Genomic DNA, 20,850 nt, shown 5'->3' on the forward strand with positions numbered 1-20,850 from the left:
TGTTGGCACTCTTTCTTATTTTGCACTCCCTAGCATGCTCAACCATTCTGTTCTGTTCATTGAGCCTTGGACGAGGAGTATTCACAGTCACCAACAACTGCTTCAAGTTATAATTTTAAGTATCTTTCGCCATTCTTTAGCTTCAAAATAAATTTGTCAGCCAGAGAGAGTGCTAAAACATATCAGCAAACTGAAGCAGTGGTGCAGGGCTGTGGTAAAAAGTACACTCAACAAAAATATAAATGCAACACCTTTGTTACTGCTCCCATTCCCCATGGGATGGACGTAGAGACCTAAAATTCATTCCAGATACACAATATAACCATCCCTCCCAAACAGTGGTCACAAATCAGTCCAAATGTGTGGTAGTGGGCACATCTGCCATATTGAGATAATCCATCCCACCTCACAGGTGTGCCACATCAGGATGCTGATCTGACATCATGAGTAGTGCACAGGTGTACCTCAGACTGCCCACAACAAAAGGCCACCCTGGAATGTGCAGTTTTGTCTCACAGCAAAATGCCACAGATGCCACAAGCAATGAGGGAGCGTGCAACTGGCATGCTGACAGCAGGAATGTCAACCAGATCTGTCGCCCGTGCATTGAATGTTCATTTCTCAACCATAAGCCGTCTCCACAGGCGTTTCAGAGAATATGGCAGCACATCCAACCGGCCTCACAACCGCAGACCTCGTGTAACCACACCAGCCCAGGACCTCCACATCCAGCAGGTTCACCTCCAAGATCGTCTGAGACCAGCCACCCAGACAGCTGCTGGAACAATTGGTGTGCACAACCAAACAATTTCTGCACAAACTGTCAGAAACCGTCTCAGGGACGCTCAACTGCATGCCCGTCATCCTCATCGGGGTCTTGACCTGACTCCAGCTCGTCGCCGTAACAGACTTGTGTGGGCAAATGCTCACATTCGATGGCGTCTGGAGAGGTGTGCGCTTCACGGATGAATCATGGTTCACATTGTTCAGGGCAGATGGCAGCTGAGAATGTCCCAGTTCTTGCATGGCCAGCATACTCACCGGACATGTCACCCATTGAGCATGTTCGGGATGTGCTTGACGTATACGACAGCGTGTACCAGTTCCCACGAATATCCAACAACCTCGCACAGCCATTGAAGTGGAGTGGACCAACATTCCACAGGCCACAATTGACAATCTGATAGACTCCATGCGACGATGTGTTGCACTGCATGAGGCAAATGGTGGTCACACCAGATACTGACCGGTTCTGGGTCCCCAGACCCCCAATAGCGCAAAAAACTGCACATTCCAGGGTGGCCTTTTGTTGTGGGCAGTCTGAGGTACACCTGTGCACTACTCATGATGTCAGATCAGCATCCTGATGTGGCACACCTGTGAGGTGGGATGGATTATCTCAATATGGCAGATGTGTCCACTACCACACATTTGGACTGATTTGTGACCACTGTTTGGGAGGGATGGTTATATTGTGTATCTGGAATGAATTTTAGGTCTCTACGTCCATCCCATGGGGAATGGGAGCAGTAACAAAGGTGTTGCGTTTATATTTTTGTTGAGTGTATATTGGTATAGTTATTCCACCGCACAGACCACCTGATGTGGAAGAGTCACCATCTCTTAAAAAGGCACTTTATCATAATCTTAATTAACATCTTGACAGCTTCTCATCTTGCAATAAAAGTAAAAATTTAATGAGCAGTGACTATGAAATACATCTTATTAACGTTCATGCTTTAATTTATTATTGCCATCAGTATATTTTTCACTGTATGAGAACAACAATGGCTCAAGAAAACCTCAGAAAGCGCTCTTAATGACATGTCTTTACACCAGTAGCACAACGAAAAAATAGACAGTCCCAAGCCCAGTGGGAACACAGACACTACATGTACACGGCTGTGCACCGGCCAGGACATCTGGCTTTGACCTTGACCAATGGAGAAGAGGGATCTCTGGGCTGGGATCCATGCATCACTCTCTGGTGACCACTGACCTCCAACAGTCGTTTTACTTAACTGCTCTCTGTGCAGTCGTCAGCATAGAGGGTATAACCTTTGTTCCAACATCAGCAAACTTTACTCCTCCTCTGTGACGGTTGGGGAGTGAAAGGGGGGGGGAGACTTATGCTGGGCCACTGTCCGAAATCCTCCTTGGTGGCCATCCATTAATTTTCAGATCCATCTGTTTACAAGATGAACGCGCTGAATGTGATTTAAAGTACCATTACAAATTAAAACCATCCTCGCATATTACCATAAAATAGCTGCATTAGGGTGTCAGCGATAACAGATGGTCTTCGAATAATCAACACACGGACAGGAGGGGTGTTTGATTCAAGATGTCAGCGATGTAGCAAGCTGGAGTCTTTAGCTTTGATAGACAAACAACTGAGAATGGGACTTGATTGAAAAACATGAAGCGATGGACCTTTTTACAAGTGCATCTGTCAGATCACTGTTTGCGGGTTCGGTGATGGATTGAACTTGCTGACACGTCCCTGCCACGTAGCAGAATGTTTGAACACCTTGGCGAATGAGGAAGAGAATTGATCCCTTTCTGTGTCAAAATGTGAATACGTGTCTCTAGGTTCAATGAATAGTTAATGTTAGTCACTTGGTAGACTTTTATAAAATTAATCACAGCAAAAATGGCAGCTTTCCGTTTCGTGATCTATCTGTAATGCGATGGCATCCGGTATTTAGAGTTTGTGTGTTTTTCCCTTTATCTAAGTTAACCAGTGCTCTTCCAGCGCCCTGAATATTCACCTATTAACAAAAGAAAGATCCAATCAATCATGCATTCATATAATCATGCACACAAGCAAACAGTTGATCACAACCTGAGGTCAGCTTCAGATAGTCATTATTCTACATTAATCTTTGCCCCTCTCTGAAAAGAGAGAGCCAAGATTTGATTAGCTATTCAGAAAATATTGTTTAGCTTTCTAATCATAGCTTTAGTGAATTTCTGAATTTGTAATTCACCCTGGCACAGCAGCACCTGCAGACCAAAAGTCCAGGGTCTCCATATTTTTATTCTCAGCACGTGTTTTAAAACTCAAATTAATTCTCATAAATGCTGCAAACTATTTTTCTATGATGCGTCTCCATTTCACCAGTCAAGTGAAACTGGAAACCTCCCAGTTACAAGTACAAACATCCATAAAAGCCTAACGCAGAAATACTGGCAGGTGCTGGGCCGGTATTACAGTAATGCTGGTTAAAACTATTCCATTTATGACATAACTGGCATTAAATTACAGTATTTAATAACTTCCACTCACTATCAGTACTCTATTTTACAAGCAATGCAGTATCTAAATATTTCATTTCCATGTGTCTTGTCTTAAATGTGCAGTAAGTGTAACTCTGTGGTTCTGTCAGTGAACGTGTATATTTTTATTTCCATTTCTTTATGTGGGTAAAAATTCGACTGCTGCTCCCACACAGGTGACATAGATCTCGCTGTGGGTCCCTTCTCTCAGCTCGCTGTGGACTTGTTACTCTGATAGTGAGACCAAGGAAGGCGATGCCATGTTGCTTAAAAAGCTGAGAGAAGTGGTTAGAGAAGGAAGAAAACTACAGTGACCTTTAAACCTCAGCTCAGGGTCAGATGCTTTTCCTTGCAGGTTACAGGTTAGAGCCTAATCACATCATCAGTGCTGTGAGAGCTCAGTGGGATGTGACAACAGTGTAGGAGAAAATGTTCTTCGCAATCATTATCTTCACTCCCCCCTCCCGGAAAAAACATATTTTTTTGACCCAGGAGGATTTCAGTGTTTGTTAGTCTTGCCTTGTGTGCGTTATAGCAAGAGAAAGATGTTTTTGTTGTACAGTACACTCTAATATGCTCCTTCTGTCCATACCCTCGAGCTCTATCTGCAGCAGGTTCGTGTCTTGGCAACCACATACAATTACAGTAGCAGGGGGTCTGTGAAGCAGTGAGACCTGAACTGTGGGAGCTGAGATTTTATAACGGGAAGCCTTTGCTGTTCTTGGGTGTCATCAGGTTGGACTTTGCTGTCCATGCAACCACGTGTAGTAGTGGACAATCTTTGCCAACAAGGATGTACTTTGTTTGGAAAACAACCACCTTCCTGCTTATATTGACACCAGCCGTGCTTGTGAGAAGATGCTATTGATTTAAGAGTGTATCAAAGTACCCATGTTAATCTACTGTGTTTACTAAAAAAAGATTTTATTCAATTCACAAAGTATGTGAAAAAAAGAGAAAAACTTCAGCACTTACTGTCCCTTCCCTCAGGTAGTCCCCCCCAGGATGTATCTCTAATGTACCATGACAACCTGTTATGCTCGACTCTACACGCCTGCAGCCAAACAGAAGGGTTCATTCCCCACCAGTGATCAGCAGCGAGCGGGCATCTGGGTGCGTCTCCCGCTGAATGAGTGTACCGCTACAGCAGCAACACGACAATACACACGTATGCATAATTAGGCGTCAGCATGCATGTGTTTATTAAATGGGCGCATATGTAAGTGTGTACTCGGGTGCTTCGGCTGAGGGCTTACTTGTCTCATACACGGGGATAAAGGCAGCGGTGCAGTGATGAGCTCCTAATCTGAGTGCATGTGATTGGTCCGGTGAGGCTGGAGAGATATGAGCGTTTGACTTGTTAAAAGGGATGTTCTTCACTTGGAGCTTCGTTGGCCCTGACATAACTGGGACATAATTCTCCTTGTCAAAACTAATAATCAATTCCCACTATGAGGATAATCTGACAGTAGACCCCCAGTGAGCGTGACGCAAGCTGTCCTCACTTCCCCATATATTATTAACAGCCACAACGGTTACCAGTAGCAACTGAGATAACCCCATGTAGCCCCTCTCCACAAGTCAGTAAACACTTGACAATGGGACTGATCTTCACTGTGGGCTTTGATGCTGGAGTTTGACGCTAATGACCAATAATACAGAGCGCCAGAGAGACTGCCTGTTTCTGCAAATTTGGCTAAAAATAAGGAAGTGTTCATTCCTCCGGGCTTTGTATGTGTGTCCAGACTAAATGACCTCTGAAGGTTTTGACTTATATCAGAACACTAGCCGTTCTTTTTATATGTTATTATGTTTTTTTGGATTTTTTTTTTGGGTGGATATATAACCTGTGTATGGTACAGTGACAGCAGGTGTCCCCCAGGGGGTGGCAAGATGAGCAACATCGTTCCTCAACTGGATGGAACATTAATAACATGAGGACCTGGGGAGAAAGCTCCATCTGGGCCAGGCTGGTGCAATGCTGAAGGGACAGGCCACTGACTCCACAAGTCTATAATCCCTCACATAGTGCACTGGAAGCCCGCTGGGGCAAGTTGACAAACACGCAACTTTTCCAGATAATCGACACCCTTGAACGAAGTGACCTCCTCCTTCCAGTGTCACACTTGAAAAAGAAATAAAAAGCTCAATTTAATGGTGTTTGTTTGTCAGAACCTGACACTTTTGACTGCAAATGAGCTCTCATGAATAATCACATAATTATTTTGCGTGCCCTTCAGCCTTATTCCCTGGTAGGTGTTAAATAAATAACACTGAGCCGGATTCACTTTCAAGCAGGTGAAAATTATCCAAGTAGGGAGGCGAGGCAAGATAAAGGAAGTAAAATTATTAAAAGGTCAGGTCACTACCACTCAAAAGGGGCAGCGATGCTCAATATTGTAGCAGTGCAGCTCAGTGACTTGTCATTTCCATTTTTTATCACCACCTCTTCTGTAAGTGCTTGTTAATCAATACACTAACAACAAGGATTCTCTCACTGTGGGAGCTTGAAGCACAGAAGCATGAAGTGTTTACACCAGCCCCTCTTCTTCACCCCGGTGTCTCAGTCTGTACTTTTTAAAAAATACAAAAATTATATCTTTGTCCAGCTTTGGTGGAAAACTTCTTTGGATTTCCTCATCTCGGTGTAAAAAAAACAAACAACTACTACAAAAAACCTCCCCCAAAAACCTGAGGTTGTATTCACATTTTACACTGCATTCAGCTAACATTTTTTATCTTAATGTCCAGGGTGTAATTTGTAGTTGCCGATAACGAAAGGTCTCAGTCTGACATTAAGGTTTTCAGGTATTGTACGCTGCTGGCCTTGGATAGGAAAAAAAGGGAAAGAATCTTCATTAATATAAAATGATTGCCTTGTCTGCTAGATGCTGCAGAGGAGTGGCTCCATTTCATATCCAAAGATCTTTCTGAGTTTCAGCTGTGGCTGACTAATCTTGTGAGGCCCACTGTCCATGCCTGTCTGGCCCCCCTTTGTAATTTAATGAAGATATTTTGGTGTCACTTCTTTTTTTTTTTTTTTTTTTTTGAATTGACAAGAAAAAGGGACCTTGTTTATTACTTTATTTTGGCAAGTAATAAATGAACATGTTTCTTAATTTCATGTTATCAATTTGTTTTTGTTATTTCAGGAATCTTAAAAGGAAAGAATATTGGCCGTCAAGGTATGATGTGACAAATATTGCAGCTTTTCTATTATGATGTAACTCCTGCTTAAGTTTGTACTAAATAAATTAACTATCTTAACTATGTAAATACAAAAAAATACAATATAATTAAACTTGTACTAACTATTAAACTAGTTACAGGCAGAAAACATGAGTAACATAGGCTGTTGTCAGTAAGCTCTATATAAATGGCAGTCCAGTATAGAGCACTAGAAATAATGGGGAAAACACAAGGAAGGATCTGGGAACAAATTGGCAGAATAAACACTAAAGACAGCAGTGCAGCACAACAATGAACAAACATTATCCCAGACACTGAGAGCAATCATTGTAAAATGGAAACACAAGGCTAGCACAGCTAAACTTAATCAGGGATAAGACAAGGGAAGTAAAGCTGAATACAAAGCATAATAGACAAAAGACTACAAAAATAAAATGGGAACACAAAAAGGCCTAACACAGAAACAGACTCTTAATGAGAAACATTTTACATAAAAAAAAACATATCAATTCATACAATATTCTATTTTTATTGTGTTTTTACAAGAAACCATCTTGAATCTACAATACTTTTTCTTGTAGATTCAAGATGGTTTTTTGTCCTCTTTTTAAACTTTATTTTAGTCACGATTGCTTTGGGTTTATTTATATATAAATATAAATGAATATGTTTCTTAATTTTAATTAATCAATTTGTTCATTATTTTGTTGTTTTATGAGTCATTAGCATTCATGATTTGCAACATTGAGGTATGTTGTGGCACATAATGCAGGTGCTCTATTAAGACATAATTACTACTAAAGTTTGTACTGACTTATTCATTATAAATACACAATATATAAATGCATGCTAACTAATAAACTAGATACTGTGAGAAAACATGACTAATATAGAGTGCTGTACTAATGTTGTCAGCAAGTTCTTTTTTTTTTTTTTTTTTTTTTTGGTGTCACTTCTTTGTGGGAGGGCAGACACATGACTTTGATCGTAAATGAAGGTGAAGGTTAAAAGATCGAAACTGAGGAGCCACAAATGAGCTGCGTTGAATTAAGGGGCATCACAGTTCTGTCTCAGCAGACTTGTGATTTCCTGTCAGCTTTTTCCCCCTTTTTCTCTCCATGGAGCTGCCGATGCCTGATTGTTTTTCTCGACTGAGGTCATTCAAGTGCACTAGCCTGGAGCTTCCCTGACTTCTGTTTATTAGTCATTCATTTCTGAGATGCCTTGGGCAATGCGATCTGCAAATTTCTCTCCATTTAGGAGTTCTGCAGGCCAACTGGATCATCGTCCAGATGCCCAGCAGCACTGCACTACTGGGTTCTTAATAGTTAAACTTAGTTTTGTCATTTGAGAGTGGAGAAATTGTGTTTGAATATACTGTATGCCTTCATCTGAAGTGCTTATTAAAGCCTGAGTCAGACTTGAGATGGTAAATCTCACATTTGAAACGACTTTTGTATGTATAAGTAAAGTTCAGTAACAGAAGCTTTCTTAAGTAATAATAGCAAGTTCTCACAATTAAAAAAAAATATGTAGAAACAGTATATTTATCCTTTTACTTCAGCAAAAATGCAGAACTTTAATCAGTCAGTCATCCACCTCCTCTTATGTGGTCTAGCATAAAGTAGTGGATTTATATCTAAAGTTGAATTTTTATATGAAATTTGTAACTTTTAATGTGATATAATTCTGCAAACTAAATTTGTTAATCTCCTAATTTGGCTGATACTGACTGTGGCATTTTTACTTTTTGAACAAAAAAATCTTCACCAGAGAATAATGTGAGTACCACAAATATGTTGCTGCAAAATGAAGCAGATCCTGTCAGCTAGGCGAGGCAGGCGACCTGAGCTGCACTATGTCATGCACATTAACCTCACTCTTTTCGTGCCAAATCCCCCAAATTGGCAGTCTAATCAAGCCCCAGAATTTTCCTGTCGCTCCCTCTGACGCGTCAGTGCTGCACTTGCCCTGCATTGCATCCTGCTCTTTCAACCCCAGCATCCACCTGTTGGCTAAGGGGTTTGTTTACTCTTCACTCTCTATTTGCATCATATTTGTTATCTTCCCCTGTAAGAAAGCAGTCGTTTCAAACGTGAGCTGTCTGACTGAAATGCCACACATGTAGGACACATGCTCTCTGTACTGTCTCTGGATGTCATTTATACTGGGAGAGCGCAGGTAGTAGTATATCTGCTAGAACAGGTATCAGACGGACAAGGACTGTCTCTCAGAGGAGCATTTATAGATAAGTTTAAAACACGTTAGATGTTCTCACCATCCACACAGGAGGGTTTGTTGCGTGTCGTTCCGGCCACTTTCCCCGGTAAACAGGAGCACTTGACTGTCTGAGAGCGCTCCTCGATACGATTCTTGTTACAGCATCGGTGGGCAGCAATCACCTCGCACGTACCACCCTCTGGAGAGAGATTGAAAAGACACCCTGTCAGTAAATGTGAGATGTTAATAAGAAACGTTTAACAGTAAACTATCTGAAGCAACCATGTAATAAGTGTCCTTAACTCACTGCAGTTTGAACTTGAAATCACAAACGAGCAACAACAACGCAGATAAAAGATGGACATCCTGTATAGGGAGCTGCAATACAATCACTGGGTACTTCTACCATAAGTATATGAAGCAAATTAGCCCTCAAGGCATCTCAATAACGCCATCTAATTGCCTCTTACTTGGTGCTGACTGTTCTCACTTCATACCAATCAGCACATGATTGACTCTGATGCCAATACAATAAGCAATAGTACACTAAAGCAATAACTCCAAAGTATAGGTGACATCAGTCGTGACAACTGCTGAACAATAGGTCCCAGTCTGACAAAGGGGTATGTCTGTGGAAAGCGAAGGTGATAAGCACATATAGCAATAGTAGGCCAAAATAACAATAGGGAGGGTGAGGGGGTGATGGAGCTGAGGGACATCCTAAAATGAGTGAGACAGACAGAAAGAGAAAGCTAGAGGACAAGGTGTGTCTGGATACCAGGGACTTGGCATACCGGTGAGTAATGAGAGAGCCACTGAAAGTGCCCCCTTCACACAATTATAAAGCGTGGGGCTAATGCAGCCAGCAGAGCTGCAGGAGAGAGGCCCTCTATCACTGCTCTCCCTTTTCCTTACGCCCCAGGAAAAACTCTTTATCTTCTTTTGACAGGCACCACAACAGACACCAGCGTCCAGCAATTAAACTGGAGCTCATCCCAGGACAAGGGGAGAGGAGAGGAGAGTTTAACTTATTCTCTCCAATATCCAGAATAGAACAGATAGAGTGCAGAAAGAGAGGGAGACAACCAAATGCCACGTTTAATCTTGTCTGTGCATTATTTTTGTGGCGATATGGCTTTTTAAAGAGGACATCCTGCTGTGCTCAGACGATGCACTTGCTTCTGCTGGCATGACAATCACCGGTGTGTGCGTGTCTCTGGCCGGGCTGGTTGTGCAAATGTTTGAAATGGCTCGGGTCATGAATTACAGAACTGAGTTCCCAGCAGCCTAGACAAGTTTGGCAACAGTTTTCTTCTCCCATTCCCATCAATGTCTGCCTCGGCCAGACCAAAGGCCGATGAGATCTGGATTAAAAGGCAAACATTTGCAATCCTGCTGGACCGCGCTGTCGTGCAGAATTAATGTCACTCTCTCCGTGCTTGTTGTCTTGATATTTCTAGGCAGGAGGAAGCAGAACACAGACTATAAAAGTGAGGAGAACAATCCCTCGAGTCTGCTAAAACCCCAATCCTCACAATGTGTTAGCGAGAGTTTCCTGACCTGCGGACTTACTTTTAAGTCAAAGCAGATCGCTAGACAAGAGAGGATTTAATGTTGCATCATAGAATATTGAATTGGCCTGAATCCCCACACCAATAATACGATACATGATCTGCAGGTTAGCGCTACCAGACTTCCAATAGAAAACCTCTGACAAGGTACTACCAAAGTAAACCCTAACATATTTGCATCTGTTATTTGAATGTGATGAGAATGATCTTGATCTGTGTCGCTGGACTTAGTTGTTCAGTGGAAGTAGAGTTAAAATTCATTGTTTCTCCACTTTGTGATTCTGTTAGGTAAGAAAATGGACCACTTATCCCAAATGGTAATACAGTTTCATTTAATCATGGAAGGGTGTAACTCAACCCCCGCCCAAAAAAACCAAACCAATACAAAACAAACAAACAAACAAGGTGAGGTAATGTTAGGATTAACTCTGGGTTTTCAGTATCATGTAGCTGGTTTACTTTACATCGCCATGGTAACTTGTGCTCTGCTCCAGCACAGATTAGGGATTAACAGGTCCAAAATCCCAACCTAAGGACTAAACAGTTCTTTAGAAAACAACGGCATCATCATTCCCGGAAGATCAATCCTAGCAAGAAGGTCTAAAGGATCTACAGTTTTTGTCTTCCCTGATGAGGATCAGTAATAAATACAGATTATTAGCAGGAACTCTATTCCCTGTGCATGTGTGAAAGGTTTTTTTCATGTTGACTTAATGTATGATCCTAAAACAGAAGTATTTTTACTTTTCGTCCTTAATTTAAATTTGCACGTAGATCCTACCCTTGAATTCTGTTTTTATAGATTATTTAGTCTTTACTTTCTCTCAGGCTGTTCAACATCACTGCAGCTGAAAGAATAAGAACTAAATCTGTAGGCCTATTATGCAGAATGGAATAACAATTTTAATCTGTAAAATTCAATCTGATAACCACCTTTTTGTGTCTGCTTATCCCAACTGCCAAGTGAAGCCAAATGAAAGACATCCTGTTGATGTTGAACTTTGCTTTTGTACAAGTTACAGTTCAGCTTAGGAAGTCAGCAGCAGCAGAGATTAAGTCGCATAATGAGATCATGAAGGCAGCTTTTATACAAATGGAATGTATATATAGTTATAGAGTATTTAAAAGTAGAATGGGAGGGAGAGCCTTCAGTTTTCAGGCCCCTCTTCTGTGGAACCAGCTTCCCGTTTGGATTCGGGAGACAGACACTATCTCTACTTTTAAGATTAGGCTTAAAACTTTCCTTTTTGCTAAAGCATATAGTTAGGGCTGGACCAGGTGACCCTGAATGTCCTGAAAAGCACCTTGAGGCGACTGTTGTTGTGATTTGGCGCTATACAAATAAAATTGAATTGAATTGAATATGGTTACTATTTAGCTGACTAAACAGACAGAGTGCCAATGAACCAGCAATTCTGGTCATAGATTAAAAAAAAACAGCTGGACGTGAACTGTTGCAGAGTGCCAATCTAAATGTTGTAAGCTGTCTTTGTAGACTTTAAACTGTCATACCCATGCAAGTCAGCTATAAACATACATACTTGGTTTTGAATGACCAATGAGGAAGTGCTGTATGATCATATTTTTACATTTTGTCTTTGGGATTGTTTAGAAAAGTCCAGCCCTGGACAGATGTTGGAAAGAATCATCTTGACAGCTGTTTCACCATGAGGGGAGGATGCATTAGAAACTTTTGCCCAATTAATTAGTTGATGAATTTTGAAGATATGTTAACTCAGATAAAAATCTGAGCATTATCAATTGCTTGTAATAGAAATCCATAGTGTAGTATATAACAGGCTTTTGGCTCTCACAGTTGTTTTGCACCTTCAGTAAAATAAATTAAAAAGTAATTGTTGTCTGGAAGGACAGTGCATTACTTTGATTTTTTCTTAATGTGGTACATAAAATATAGTATGACTGACAAAATTACCAGCAATACAGCGAAGGCATTTGATTGACAAAGCAAAGCAAAACAAAAAGGAAAGCAGACAAAAACAAAATGAAAACAACTGATGTTGGTGGAATATGGCTGTGTGTTTTAGACCTGTGAAAGAACATAAGACATTTAGTGTTTTATCTTTACCATATTCATTTCTAAGAGAACAGACTGAACAAACATCCCTAACATGCACACAAGCATGTTTTGGTGCGATTCCCAGCAGCATGATCGCGATGAAGCATCTGGTATGTGGAGGAAAGAGCAGCTTCATTACTCTTCTGGGCCAGTCACTAATGCCACTTAGACAACAAATGGCCATTTGGACAAGCCATATTGCCATTCAGGTAACTAAGAGCTCAGAGTGAGGTTAACGACCATCTATTATCGTCACATAAATTTGGTGGTTTGTGTCTCAATGCATATATTGTGTGGTATTTCATAACAGATTTATTCTGCTCACGTGCACAGTAGTAATCAGTGTGTGTTCTGGTGCAATGTGGGATCAGAACAGCTTAAGACTGTGGTTGTGATGGATGCAGTGCTTGGAGCCTGTCAGGCAACTAAAGGGGTTAAAACAAACTGCAAAGATGGAGTGGGTGACGGTGCACTCTAGCCTTTGGTGAAGGAAGGTGAAGGGTATCGATGGGACCATTGACCGGTCATTTTTCTCTCGGCAGCCTACAGTGACAGCAGTCATTAAATGAGTGGATGAGGTGATTATGCTTAAGGAAATCAATGCTTCATTGTTTTCAGCTTAGCCCAATGGCCAATTAGGAGGTGTTAATGAAGGAAGGCTGTAAAAAGTAGAGATATATATGAGAAGTAGGAATGAGAGTGCAAGATAAGAAGGCATAGATCATATCAGATATTTCCTCTGGTTATCAAAGTTTATGTTTGTGGAAACCACTCTGAACTTAACTATAAAATAACTTTTTACAGATATACAGTATGAATGCACCAAGTTAGTACATCAGATATTCTTTTCAGCGAGAAGCTATAGTTTAGAGATTGACTCCTACTGTGTATTCTGTGTTATAAGTCATGAGCAGCCTTAATGCTTCTAAAATAACTAATGTCTTTAAGACTATATTGGAGTATGGTGTTTAGTGTTAATCAAGCCTAAACCTTTTCATTAGTCTGGTTTAACCTGAGTTTCTAATGCTTGTGTAATGTTACAGTGCCAGAAATAATCCACAAGTAAAAACCGGTCAAAACTGACTCCCTGTTTACTTTCTGCAGAAATGGACTGTGGGTTGCATCATCTGTCAAACAGCATAAAATTACTCCTGTCACAGATGAAGACCTCAAGCTTACTGCTGGAGGAAATAATTTTTACTATCTCATATCGTCTGTTATGAGATATTGTAATTATTTCCCTGATGGACGAATTAATAATTGGGGATTATAAGTTGTACTTTATTAGTTATATTTCATGTTCAATTTCAGAAGAGAAAAGACTTTAAGGATGGGTACTCTCTTCTAAAAACAGATGGTTTAGAGGGCGCATGGCTGTCTGATATAAGCCAAAAAAGACATATAAATCAATCACATTTTGTTATCTTAGGCTGAATGGTAATAAATTATTTAATGGTATAAATCTAGGTATTTTTCTACCAAGTAGAGTTTTTTTGTCCATTTTGGTGGGAACTCAAAGCCATATGTGAGATGCAACAATCTTTAAGACAGGGAAACATTAAAAAAGGAAAAACAAACTTTCCTCTAGGTTTGTGGACCATTCAGGTGCCGAGTTTGCAGCAGTGAAACGGTGTCTTCCCAAAGTCAGGATATCGATGCAAATCAGCCAAATCATATTTTTGTCTTTTCAGTGCTCCCTATTCTGTTCTTTATTCATATTCTTACTCTCTTCTTTCAAACTAAATACATGTCATTTTTAATTCAGGGCACAAAATATACTAAATGTTGTTTTCCACAGCAGCAACTGTAACATTAGCTAGTTGGGTCCATACAGGCAGCTTTCGTTTGGGGTGTTTGTAACAGTCTGTTATGTGGCATGTACAACACAGGGTTACAAGCAGCTGAAAATGTCCACATGTCTAAGCTTTTTGAACAGGTGGTGTCGAAAATTGCACTCATCAGGTTTTTACATGAAAGGTTAATGCACTTATAAAGCCAAGTCTAGTTGTGGAGGGCGCAGAGGTGTGGACCCAAAGGCAGGACGCTGGAGGCAGGATCAAATTGACTCATAGCTCACGCTAAAAACTGTCACAGTAAAACAGAAAATGAACAAATAATAACTGACACAAGTAGACATGAAAGATGAAAATAAATATTCACAATGAAAGAATGTGCAATGGAAAGGCAAAGTGAAACGCAGAGGGAACTAAATATTAATTTTGAACGGGATAAAACAAAAACAGAAACTAAAACTCAAATATGACAAGAAACAGAGACAATAGGAACAAGAATTCATTATCATTCAATTAGCAAGTCTTCTTTTCCATCCACCCTGTGTGTGACTGACAGAGGTGGAAAAGATTACACTAAAAAAATGGCACCTAACACAGACAACATTTACCTTACTATAATGATCGCAGCGTATGGATGTGTATATATCTGGTGGGCCAGTATGAATGAAACTGAGCAAACATCATCACACATACAGCCATTATTAACATCTATGTTTTTAAAAAGTATTTAAATATGACAGAAACATAGCTTAACGGATGGCAATTCATTCTTTCATTCATTCAATGTGTTCATTCATGGCCTATGTCAGGGTCACGGGGGGGCTGGAGCCTATCCCAGCTACCAAAGGGCAAGAGGCCGGATCCACCCTGGAGGGGTTTGTCATGGTCCCCGCACCTCGCCAGCTGACATCAGTCAGACGCCTTGTTTGTTTATTCTCCCTCTCTCGCCTCTGCTATCTCTTTCTCTCTCGCTCTCTCCCGCTCTCTCTTTCTCCTGCCGGGGCGGAGCTCAGTGTGGGCTCCCGCCCCTGGCCCACGCACCTGGGGATGATCAGCACACCTGCCGCTGATTATGAATTAGAGGGCTACTTAAGATGGCGGACCTGCTCTACTCGCTGCTGGATCGTTGAGCCATCAGCGTCAGGCAATCTGCAAAGTTTAAGTCGTGAGGACGCCTGAACCTGGAGACTAACTGTTTATCTGTATGTGTGTAGATTCCCCCCTGGACCCGTTCCCTGTGCACTGTGACTGAGCGTGAGCCAGAGTGGTGGTGGAGAGCAGAGGAGCTGTTTGCGTTTAAGGAAGCCGTGTGGAAATCTTCCCTCCCTGAACTTCTGCCCCTTTCACTCCTGGACCCTGGAACCCTGGCCCCCTTTCCCCAAACACCCTTTGTATATATATATTTCACTGTGAAGAGCACTGTAAATAAATTCACTCTTGTTTGAAGGAGCTTGTGGTCTGCGCCTGAGTCTGCTTCGCTAGCCTTGACAGGGTTGGCACTCTGACACAGGGCTAACACACAAAGACAGACAACCATGCACACTCACAGCTACAGGCAATCTGGAATCACCAATTAACCTAACCCGACTAATTACATGGCTTTGGACTGTGTGACTGTTTATTTAAAATATAAATGAATTACTATGAACGCGACAGTTTGAGGTTAAATGAGGAGTGAATTTAGATCGACAGCCAGGATGTGAATCTGGTAGGGTACAATGTGTATTACAGCTGGGACCTTAGATTACTGACCACAGAGATCAATAGATCTAGAGTCCTATGCCTCTTAAATGTCTCTTTTATAATTACAGGCATGTGTTTTTTGGAGATTATCACTGGAAACACCAACATTAAAGTATGACATGTAAACATGAAACCCCAGATTTACAGATCACAGCAGGGTTGTGTTTTGTTTTTTGTTTTTTTCTCTAAATGAACAGATTTCTATGTAGCTTACAAGCTAGACAATAAATATATATCTGTATATCTCACTATTATTTATATATATATATATATATATATATATATATATATATATATATATATATTGTTGAGTGTTTATAAGCAACAAAAGCACTAAAGGCTGTCAACAAAATTTAACACACTGTACTTTATGGCATTGTTGACATAATCGGTGAAAAACATTTGAAGTGCTTTCATTTATGGATGGTATGTGTTTCTGCTGTTCTTTACAAATAACATGGTTTTGTTGCACACTATCTGACCTTTAAAAGTGTGAACAATTTTAAAGTAATTAAACTATTTTCATTTTATTAACCATGTTTTTTGGCAGTGTGGACCTCTATCGCGTTTCCCTGTGCCAGGTCAGACGTCGAGTGAGATGCGAGACACGAGTTGCATGTAAACAAGGGCTTTAAGAAAGAAATGTAGTGCAGTATCAAACTATGTGACCATAAATGTATTGAAAATATATTGATATAGTTTAAAAACATCTGTCCAATACCAAGGCTTAAAAAGGAGCCGAAATTTTGGCTGCTTTAAACCCATAGAGTAGATAGATGGATCACTGTCTTGCTGTGCATATTCTCAAGGTCACAGCAGCATGACAGCTTATTTTGCAACACCTAAAGGCTTCAAGTTCACAGGAAGTGACAGCTGCTTTCTATATTCAGAGTGACAAAGAAAGCTGGCAACTGACAGCCTTTTGATCACACTGAATTAGAAATTTTTTGACAGAAAAATTAAGGTACTTGTAACAATGTCAGCACCAGATGGAAAAAAAACCCTCTTTACACTACACCTTTGCTCAGCTGCAGTTCGACAACTGTAATCTATGCAGCGGCAAAGAGCAGTAATCACTGGCTCACCATCAGCAAAGCATTTCTGTCACCTCCTCTTTCTCAAGCTCTCTTGATCTCTCTCTTGCACTGCTTTTCTTGCTGCTACAGTTATTAAGTAATAACATATGGCCCAGTGAAGGGACACAGCAGTCCCTTAAGCTTCTCAAGGACTCATCATAACAACTTAATCAGCGCACACTTGCTGCTTCAGCTTGCGTGCCAGAGCCCCTATTTTGTTTTGTCAGGCAGGTGTTGCATCAACCACAATTTTCTTGCAGTTCTTTCATTTTCCTTAGCTTGTTGTTGTTGTTGCTCACTGGTGCTTCTGGGTAACTGACAGCTATCCACAGTCTCAGAACTTTTAATTGTCAATTTACATCTCAGGTGGCAAAAGGAATTATGGTTCCCTTTGTCAGTAAATAAATGTAGATGCATGTAGAGCTAAAATGTAAATTTGAGACCCAGTTTGCATTTATGAAGCAGAGTGAGAGCAGCATTTTAAATTAGCGCTGAAAATGATGCACATTTGGAGGACAAATTGAGACTCTTGCAGTCGCCTTATTTTTTTCCTCACAAGTGAACAAAGTTACCTTGTACTGTGAGCCAGAGAAGTCAATTCAAACCCTCACAAAGTTTTATCAAGCAGCAGATTGTTTGACAAGTTAGTGTCTGTCAACTTTTCTTTCAGTCAAATCATGCATAATGGAAAATGACCTCCTTTTAAAAAACAAAAAAACAAAAGCTTCTGATGCGCCGTTTTCAATCAGATGCATTTCATTAGATTTAAAAGTTCAAAGTATGCTTTGTCATGATTAGTTTTATGTTCTTTGGGAAATAAAAAAAAAAGTGAGTATATTAATGACTTGTTTGAAGAAACAATGGCATCAAAGTGGCTGTGGGCCAGCTGTCCCTCTGATTATATGTTTAATGACGCTCATCAGAATTTCTTTTCGTTGCTTAAACATCAAGTTTAGTGGACTTAGGGTAACGTTTAAACACACCTTATGGAACATGTAAGTGATATGATAGGTGGTCTTTCATGGCCTTCACAATCACAGCTGGTTCCTCACCAGTATGTTGATGTTTGTGCTGATAGGAGCACTGGGAATGGTTTATACTGTAGCTGCACAGCCTTACATCCAAGGGGAGAGCAGCTACATTTAAATTAGAAATGTCTTTTACTTTTTATAATCCCAGTCATGGAACCATTTGAATGCACCTCATACTTCCATGCCTGAGCCCTAGTTACTTTCTTAGAAAACCAATAAGACTTTTACCAATGAATAATAAAAGTTGCCTCAAGAAGACAGGCTTCGAGATGTTGGAGCAGTTGAAGTATTTCCAGCTTTGGAACCTTTTATGAAGAAAAATTATAAGAAATTAATCTGAGGCATTGTTGACCATTGTTTTTCCAGTCTAAAACCATTTTGACCTACGTGTCACTGATGCATCAGGAGCTGGAGTGCATTCACCATTTATCAAGTGCCCATCAGCCCCTATTGCAGTGATCCGTATAGTTTGTCTGACCTCAGCCAGTCTGAAGGCTTTTGGCTGGTTTTCACTGACCCGTCTGTGGCCTGGATTTCACTTTCCTCCTGAGGCAGCATAACCCACAGTAATGGGAGAAGACAAACAAGTGGGCATTGCAGCTATAGTCTCGCCTGGAGCTACCACAAACGTGAGGGACAGAGGGGTAGCAAACAGGGGGGTGGGGTGCTCTAGAGCTCAAGCTGACTGACAGAACCACTGACCCAGTTATACTGGAGTCACATGAATGAATGCTGTTTTTTCCCCTCTGCTGGTATGGCTTACTCCTAAGTCTAGCTATGCCCTCACAGAATACTGAATACCACTCCACCACAGGTTGAATTTACAGAAACTGTATATGGATGGAGTTTGATAAATGAGTAGAAACCTAAGGAAAAAATAGAAATAAACATATCTAATGCACTCTGCTTTAACAGACAGACATTCTTCATGCATGAGTGCACCGAAATAGGCTCCAGTTTACTGAATAGGAAAAGTATATTGCAGTAATTGCACCATTGGTGGTAATAGTCTTGACATCTTTAACAGGTAATTCCATTAGTACAAATACGAGATGCAAGGTGCATGCTGGCCACGGCACAGGTCGATTCTTAATCACTTGTATGGGTTTCCTCTCGTGGGCCTGTATGACTCCAATGCTCACATCTTTATGGTTATTAAAGTTAACGATTGCTGCGTGCCTCATTTACCAAGGCTCTATCAATACCAGTTCAGCACCATGAAATTACCCCACTCCGGAGGGAGCAGCATGACAAACCGGATTAAGAAGGGCTCTGTAATACCCTGGCATATATAACTCTCCGTGTCATGGACCGCCGCAAGAAGACCCACTGCCAAGCTCAACCCCAGCGAAGGGGGAGGGGGGTGGGTACTACAGGGATGGATGACAACCGTTATAGCCTAAATGTCAATTCAAGATTTTATTACCCACATAGTTGTTGAGAAATGCAATGAAAACTAATAGCTGGTAGTTAAAAAAAGAAAAGGCAAAAAAAATAAACTAAAATCTCAGAAGGAAACACATTAAAAGTTGTGAAAAGTTACCTCACAGATTGATGAAAAAGGGGGGAAAGTGATTATGGTAAATATATGCAGAATGTAGCCTACTTCTGGTCTTTCAGGTGTATGCATATCTTTGGCGGATACTCTCTTACACGGTACTCATATTTTGCAAGGGCAGAGATGGTTGGCATTTCTTCACTTATACCTTGCTTATCTTATTTCCATGACAGGAGGGTGAAGCCAGAAATAGTACAGAGCTGTGCCAGAAACGCTATTGCACAAAATTTACTGTGTTTACATGCCTGTGAAAAAATGCATTGGATCAAGTAAGCAAACCTTGCTTTATCACATTGTGTTTCTCAGTTTATTCCTCTCGTCAGTTGTGTCCCTTGCATGTGTCTAACCCTATGTCATTACAAGTCAACACGACTGCTGAGTGTAGGCCCGCAGGTGTAGCTGTACCTCTCTGTCTTTTACTGCACCCAGCAGTACAGTTAGCGGTGCCTGACCTCCATTCAGTGTCCATATGACACAGGTCACTGCTCACTCTAAATGAGAGTCGGATGGTGAAATGAGCAACTAAATTGTCCATTCAAAATCACAAAACTGCCTTTTTGAACAGCACCATTGAGTAGCCTTCAAAAAGCGGCATTACCCAGACAAAACAATTGGATGCCATGATCCCTGCAGAATGGCCTGAAAGCAGACCATAAGTTTCAGTTCACCTCTTCCAAAAAAGGAAAAAGAAAACTGCTGAAAGTAAAGTTGCAAAACTCGATGGGATTGTTTTATAGAACACAGGGTGCACCAAGAGGTCTATTTTGAATCCTGCGTGATACACAATGAGCAGTGGAGGAGTTGTGATGCAAGGAAGCCGGTAGCTGGCCGAACCAGCAATCAACGCCATATCCGGATTTCTGCATGAGGACCTTGAATGTCATCCTGGGTTCAGTTATGGTCTGCTTGAATTACACATAATGCATTATCTAATCTGCATAATGCATCAGCAGGCACTTAACATCAAATTATGGATGCATGCAAAAATTCCCAGAGTAGTGTATGCAGAAAAATGGCACTTTGCTGTGCAAATAATCTGCCCACTTTTCATGAAGCTGAGCAATATGGGCTTTGTATGATTTTGCACAAGTCCACCTTCTTACCGGCATGCTTGCACCATCAACTCCATGTATTTCATTCATTTGAATCTATGAACAACTGCTAGCTGCTCTTTCACATGTTCTACAAGCCAGGCTTGTGTTTGCTATTGAGCTCCAGCACCATTGCCTGACAAGTAATTTAGCCCATTATACCCATTATTAAATAAATATTGCCTTTTTTTAATGATACATTGGTAAGGTGATAATTGTACA

General features: G+C 40.8%; 1 protein-coding gene and 1 long non-coding RNA gene across 4 annotated transcripts in view; one reads left to right on the forward strand and one right to left on the reverse strand.

Moving 5' to 3' along the window:
- Nucleotides 1-15,505, forward strand: part of LOC146573886 (uncharacterized) — a 46,541-nt gene extending 31,036 nt beyond the window's left edge. Inside the window, exon 3 of the long non-coding RNA XR_014892442.1 lies at nucleotides 15,344-15,505. This is a non-coding gene — a long non-coding RNA (uncharacterized LOC146573886). The remainder of the gene's footprint in view (nucleotides 1-15,343) is intronic.
- tafa1b (TAFA chemokine like family member 1b) overlaps nucleotides 1-20,850 on the reverse strand; it is a 131,844-nt gene that overhangs the window by 16,236 nt on the left and 94,758 nt on the right. For all 3 annotated transcript variants that reach the window (XR_014892440.1, XR_014892441.1, XM_085273314.1), the window contains exon 3: nucleotides 8,747-8,887. Coding sequence is in view for 1 of the 3 variants with exons in the window: in XM_085273314.1 (XP_085129440.1) it covers nucleotides 8,747-8,887 (141 nt within the window). In the remaining 2 variants the exon portion in view is untranslated. The remainder of the gene's footprint in view (nucleotides 1-8,746; nucleotides 8,888-20,850) is intronic.

Source organism: Mchenga conophoros, linkage group LG5 (assembly GCF_057382185.1).
Source record: "Mchenga conophoros isolate Kocher_MC1m ecotype Shallow Benthic linkage group LG5, M_conophoros_male_GT1.1, whole genome shotgun sequence".
NCBI lineage: Eukaryota > Metazoa > Chordata > Actinopteri > Cichliformes > Cichlidae > Mchenga > Mchenga conophoros.